The following is a 6,291-nucleotide window of genomic DNA, read 5'->3' as shown; positions in this document are numbered from 1 at the left end:
CCGGAGCTGAAGCACAGAGCCAGGAATGGGGCTTGCTTGCCCTCTCTGGTCCCACCGTTGGATCGGATCTTCACACGGGCTGCAGCCTGCACAACTTGTGAGCCCTGGAGGCGCCCAGCTTCTTCCCTGGGGACGTGCAGTAACTGGCTGTCCTCCCAAGGCTCCCTGCACCCCAGCGCCAGGCAATTGGAACATGGGTGGGGGCTTGCCCTTAATGCAGACCCTCTGGCTCTCACCTGGCCGCCTCCTGCNTCGCTGCCTGCTCACAGCTCCCACTGCTTCCTGGGGCGCTCCCTCAGCACCCTGTGTGCACAGGACCCCACGGCCTCAGCCCCGCCCCTCCCCCGTCCAGTGCCGGTCAGGGAATGAAGGGTAAAGTGCTCTGAGCCTGTGCCCGTGCAGCACTGCGGGTGGCTGCCAGTGTCCCCTTTGCAGGTGGCTCTGAGCCACTGCCATTCCTTGTGGTTGACAGATCACACGCCAGCCTGGCATCTCTGAGGGGAAGGCCATGCTGAGGCCACACTGCCCTGTGGCAACCACACCGTTTTTCTGCTCAAGGTGTCCTTACTGTCCCTTGTGACCACAACCTCAGGAAGCAGTGTGGAGTGAAATTCTAGCAAAGCATGTTATTGGCCTCTCATATTTATGTTAAAAATTCAGGCCATTTATTCTCACATTTAGTTTGGTTTTAAAAGCCCCAGCTTCTGGGGCGCCTGGGTGGCTCAGTCGGTTAAGCGTCCGGCTTTGGCTCAGGTCATGATCTCGCAGTTCATGGGTTGAAGCCCTGCATCGGGCTCTGTGCTGACAGCCAGCTCAGAGCCTGGAGCCTGTTTCAGATTCTGTATCTCCCTCTCTCTCTGACCCTCCCCTGCTCATGCTCGCTCTCTCTCCCTCTCAGAAATAAATAAAACATTAAAAAAAAAAAAACCCAGCTTCTGACCTGGTACTGGGCTCCCGCAGTCCCACCTGTGAAGCAGGGACTTTGTCTGGGGCTGCTGCTTGGGACACTTGAGAGACCATGTGTGCTTTGCCCTTGGAACCCTGTGCTGCCACATGGGCCGGGCATGGCCGTGGTGGCTGTGCGGGGTCTCCCCATGGCCTCCCTGCACCCTGACTGGGGTGTATACTAATGTCCTTCCAAGTCTCTTGTGCCCGAAGCCTGAGCCCAGACTGCAGTGAAACAGATCGTAACTCACTTGCACAGCATGAGAAACCACAGGCGCTCATCGTAAGAAAGGTCTTCCTTTTGGAAGGATTGAAATCCTGTTCAGTGGCCTTGGACCACATTTGCTTTCTTTCCCAGGGACGATTTCAACATTAAAGTTCTTCAAGCGTTTGTCGAGCTCCATGAGTTTGCTGATCTGAACCTCGTCCAAGCCTTAAGGTAAGTGTTGGAGCACCGGCCGCTTGCGGGAAGGTGGGGGTCAGCCGAAGCCCGAGGCCAGGTGCTCACACCGCAAAGGCCTGGGAGAGGCACTCTCAGACCGAGCTGGCGCCTGCCCCGGTGGGACCGCTGGCTGTGTGCTCCTTTCCTAGCCCCTTTGCTCTTCCTTGCTCTCACCCGGCATTTGACGGCCACATACATGCTTTCTTCCCACTTCTGCAGCTCGGTCTCTATGCCACCCGGGTACAGGCCCGCTTCCCACTGCATTTGGTCTAAGTCACCAGCCTCATGGATGCCAACCCCCCCCACCAAATGTAACAGGGAGCCTGCAGATGCTCAGCCATCAGAGGCGGCCCCCTGGTCCCTGTCAAGCCAGGTGTCACTTCATGACATCAGAGTGAATGCAGGAGGATGGCCCTTAGACACTCCCTTGTGGCCCTGAATTACGCTGGCCCCTGCCGTGGAGATGCCCCTTCGTCCCCTCAAGGCGCCATCCGTACACTCCGCTCTTCCTGCAGCACCGACATGATCCGTTTCCTTCCCGGTGCCCTGGCTGCGGCTCTGATGGCTGTGTGCTGAGCCAGGGCCATGCAGGCTCCGTCAGGTCTGGGTCTTTGAGGGGAGCAGGTCCCCACTTGACCTGCGGCTGCGAAGGGCATGACCGACCTGTTGTCAGGTCCTGGTCTGGGCCTTTCTCCCCATGTGTGGCCCTCAACCTGGCCTGAACACGGCGTGGATGCATATCAGCCGTGCAGCTGGGATTCAGGAGTTTGAGGTGTGGTGTGTCACACGGCGGCGCAGGTCTGCGAGTCTGGTTGCGTCCACGGCGTGTCTGTAGCAGCCGGAGCCCGTTTCTCCCAGCTGGTCAGGCTCTGGCCCAGAGCCAGGGCTCCTGGTGGCGTTGCCAGCCAGCCCAGGAGTGAACAGCTCGGGGCTGCCCCTAGTACCCTCAGTCCCTCTGCGGCCCGTGCTGTCCTGTGTCCCCGTGGCCTTGACTGTGGAAATGCCACCATCTGCTCCTATGCATCCCTCCGCAGGCAGTTCTTGTGGAGCTTCCGACTTCCGGGCGAGGCTCAGAAAATCGACCGCATGATGGAGGCGTTTGCGTCCCGCTACTGCCTGTGCAACCCCGGCGTCTTCCAGTCCACAGGTGGGTGAGGCCCGCCCAGCGCACCCCCAGCTCTCTGCTCTGCCGCCCCTGGCGTGGCAGGCGGCTGAGCACCCTCGCGCCCTCTGCCCTTTCAGACACCTGCTACGTGCTGTCGTTTGCGATCATCATGCTCAACACCAGCCTCCACAACCACAACGTGCGGGACAAGCCCACGGCCGAGCGCTTCGTCACCATGAACCGTGGCATCAATGAGGGAGGGGACCTCCCGGAGGAGCTGCTGCGGGTGAGCCCCCTGCCCTCAGGGTCCCGCACTGGCCCTCGCTACACCGAGCCCAGCGCCCGCCACCCTCGAGGACATGGCGCAGATGGGCCCTTTCTCCTCCGGCCCGCATCGCTGAGCTTGCTGTCACCCGTGTCCCTCGCAGAACCTGTACGAGAGCATCAAGAATGAGCCGTTTAAGATCCCGGAGGACGACGGCAATGACCTGACGCATACGTTCTTCAACCCCGACCGCGAGGGCTGGCTCCTGAAGCTGGGTGAGTGGCGGCCGGCGGGCGGGACCCGCGCTCGGAGCCCCCAGCCCTCGGCAGCCAAGGCCCCTGACCAAAGGTGGAAACGTTAAAAGGGAAGGCCGTTGGGCCAAGTCCACCCGTGGTGGCCGGCCGCTCACCCCAGACTCGATGGCTGCCGCTTTGAGCCCTGCCCTGTCCGCACGAGGCCATCCCATCCGCGTCCACGGCGGAGAATAACGCCCGGGCTGCACGAGCGTCCCAGAAAACTGCTCAGTTAGTGTCCAGATAGACCCAAGGCAGTTTTCTGCACCAGACGCAGGTGCATTCCCTGCGAGAACCTGCGTGCCTCTCTCTTGGTTTGGTGTGGCTGATTTTTGATGCGTGGTTTAAATGTGCCTTCTTGTTTTCCTTCTGCCTGTGGCTCCCACCTTTCTGTTCTGTGACGGGCTGTCCCTGCTTGTTCTGCGTTAGGAGGTACGTACCCAGTGGCTTCCTGCCCTCCCCCAGCTGCTCACTCCTCTCTCAGTCTCTCTCCCCCGTTGGTCTGTGTGAAGCTCTGATTTGTGGCTGCCATCCATCTGACCCATGTGGCTTTGGACTTGCTGGGGTTAGCGTCATGCAGGGTGCAGTGAATGTGATACCTACAGCCCCGGGGTGGCCGGAATGCCAGCCTTTCTGCGCCCGGGAGCGCATGGGAATGTCGTGTGGGAACAAGCTTGCCCCTCTGTGTCTTGAGGGCCCAAGCGGCCACGAGCCTGCTGGTCACCTGTCCAATTCCGTGCCTCACCGGGTGCCTCTCATACTAACCAAACAGTGCATGTCTGCACCACCCCCGGACAGGGTCTGGGGATCTTTGAAAGGCTTCCTGACCATTGGCAAAGAAATAGAAGAGCGTTGATATTCTCTGGGCAATTTTAGGAATTGGTAGGAGGGTTTTGTTTGTTTTGTTTTTATACTGGCGGGTGGGGTGGGATCTTGGCCTTACTGTGACGTGTGACAACTGTACGTCATCAGGACTCTCTGAGGGCACATCGTAGGGACACCAGGCTTGAGAGAACTCCAGCGATTGTGAGTTGTTAATCCAGGGGAGGGTAAGAAGGTGTGAAGGGTGCGGCTCTGCCGTTCTGATTTGGGATTTTGCTGACTTTTCTCTGGCTGTGCTGAGGTTTGGGAGAGTTTCGGACCTTTGCTTAGAAACCCAGAGCCATAGCCATGGACTCGAAGGCCTGAGTTCCCTTCAGGAAGCATCTGACTCTCAGGTCACATCAGTTCTGTGGCCCTGGCAGGGAGGCCAGAGCAGGGATGTGTCCAACACCCCTGCAGCAGCACCCAGGCCCCTACCATTCCTGTGTTGCCAGGGAACGCCCCTCGAAGGGTGGTGGTGGCACAAGCCTGCCCAGCAGCTGGTATGGCCTCAGCGCCCACAGGAGATGCACCTGCTTCTAAAGACAGAACAAAACGAGGGACATAAAGGCGCAGCAGGGCTTATGTCCCAGCCTGTGTTCTGGTTGCACATCCAATTGGGCCTCAGAACCGGCGTCCAGAGCACCCCGAGGGGTTGCAGAGCCGGCTGGGCACTGAGTGGGTGCCAAGGAGCCCCAGGCAGCCTGCCCCTTCCATGTGCCACTGCTGTGTGCGCATGCGTGAGAGGGGAGGTCCAGCAGTCACTAAGCTAGTTCTGATGGGTCACCCGCCGGCCAGCAGAGAGACTGCCCGGGAGCCCCCTCCCCAGACCCCCAGCAAGTCCGCTGCTGCCTCTCCCTGGCCCTGATAGTCTCTCTGGCAGCAGAGAGCTGCAGCCAGACAGACAGCGGGCTCCCCAGGGGACTGGCCTCCCCAGAGCTGCTGGGGCCTGCATGCAGTCCTGCCCACAGGCTGCCTCCCCGCGGTTCTGATGCTGGCCTGGCCACCAGGGACGGCGGATGGTGTCGGGTTCCGAGGGCCCAGAAAGCAGTAAATCTGCTGGAAGCCAATGCTGAAGATGCGGTAGTTTGGTCCAGGTGCTGTTTCTGCACTCGGCCCTGGGCCCCCACCCAGCACAGGGCGGACATGGGCTTATGGCACAGGCGAAAACGTGTGCTCTGTGCACACGCTTAAATCGAAAGAGGTCACTGCCTGACCTTGCTTAGCCGTTCTCATCGTAAACTTAGTCTCAGGGCACGTGGCACTCTCGGAAGGCCTGGGTGCTTGCGGGAGCGTAGGGACGTTGTAGCATTGCTGGGCGACCAAGGAAGTGCCTCGTAGTCACCAAGTTTTGAGGATGCGTCCGTTGTGTTAAAAACACAGGGACGCGGGTCAGAGCTAGCTGTCACGTAGAGAGTATGTTGCGGGGTGTGCGTGTGTGCTGTGCCCACGTGCGTGTGCCCGGGAACGGCCGTGGAACTAGGAGGAGGTTCACAGGGTGGGGAAGCCAGGCTCCTTTCTGCAGGCAGCACTGGGGTGGTGTGTGTGTCCCCAGCTCCCAAAGCTCAGCCAGGAACAGAGGCACAGCCTGTTTCTTCTCTTGTAGCCAAACCTCTGAGACCAAAGGTGTGACCCCCTCCCGCCCCCGAGCCCCTGCCCAGCCCGCACTCTGTGCTGTAAGGGTACCTGGGACTGGGCCACCCAGGATGTGCCACTGACGCCCTGGAGCAGCGGGGCAGGAGCCCAGGGGCAAGATGCTAAGAAGCCTTCCTGGCCAGCCCGCTTTTCCTGGCGGGTGTTGTCACACAGTTGCTCTTGGGGCCTCGAGGAGAGCAGAACGCCTAGGCTGCCACCTAGTGACCCAGTGGCAGGAGCGCAGAGAAGAGGGGGTGTTGGACAGGAGCCCCTGGGAGGATTCTCCGAGAAGGTGCTCGTGGGGCTCAGTGGACGGCGGGTGCTGGCGGGAGAGTCCGGGCTCAGGCCAGCACGGTGGCCGGAAGGAAGGGCCGGGGCGCTGGGCAGAGGCCGTTGGAGGTTGGGGTCTCTGGCTGAAGAGAATGGGAGCCTTTGGGAGCTTCAGGCATCGCTAGCCGGGATGGACTTACCTTTTCAGAGGATGCCTTTGGCCGCTGTTGGGGGACCATGGCGGGGCAGGCCCTGGGGGTAGAGGGCTGGTGGCCGGCCCGGCACCAGTGCAGCGGGGGAGACCTGGTGGGAGGGATGCGGAGGGTGCTGCGCCCCATCGCTGGGAGGACTTGAGGTCCCCTCCCTGAGAACCTGGCCTTGAGTGCTGTGTCCATGAGGGTTGCTAAAGCAAAGCCTGTGCTGGGTCTTCAGAGAAGTAAATGAGGCCCCGTCTGGAGAGAGCAGAGGATTCGGG

General features: G+C 60.6%; 1 protein-coding gene across 3 annotated transcripts in view; it reads left to right on the top strand.

Moving 5' to 3' along the window:
- The window catches only part of CYTH3 (cytohesin 3), a 39,977-nt gene that overhangs the window by 28,812 nt on the left and 4,874 nt on the right, over nt 1-6,291 (top strand). For all 3 annotated transcript variants that reach the window (XM_077758729.1, XM_077758730.1, XM_077758728.1), the window contains exons 6-9: nt 1,304-1,384; nt 2,422-2,534; nt 2,630-2,778; nt 2,921-3,032. In XM_077758729.1, coding sequence (XP_077614855.1) covers nt 1,304-1,384; nt 2,422-2,534; nt 2,630-2,778; nt 2,921-3,032 — 455 coding nt within the window. The remainder of the gene's footprint in view (nt 1-1,303; nt 1,385-2,421; nt 2,535-2,629; nt 2,779-2,920; nt 3,033-6,291) is intronic.

Source organism: Crocuta crocuta, unplaced genomic scaffold (genome assembly GCF_008692635.1).
Source record: "Crocuta crocuta isolate KB4526 unplaced genomic scaffold, BGI_CrCroc_1.0 scaffold273, whole genome shotgun sequence".
NCBI lineage: Eukaryota > Metazoa > Chordata > Mammalia > Carnivora > Hyaenidae > Crocuta > Crocuta crocuta.
The sequence above is the reverse complement of the archived record's forward strand: the minus strand, read 5'-3'. Positions and strand labels throughout refer to the sequence as shown.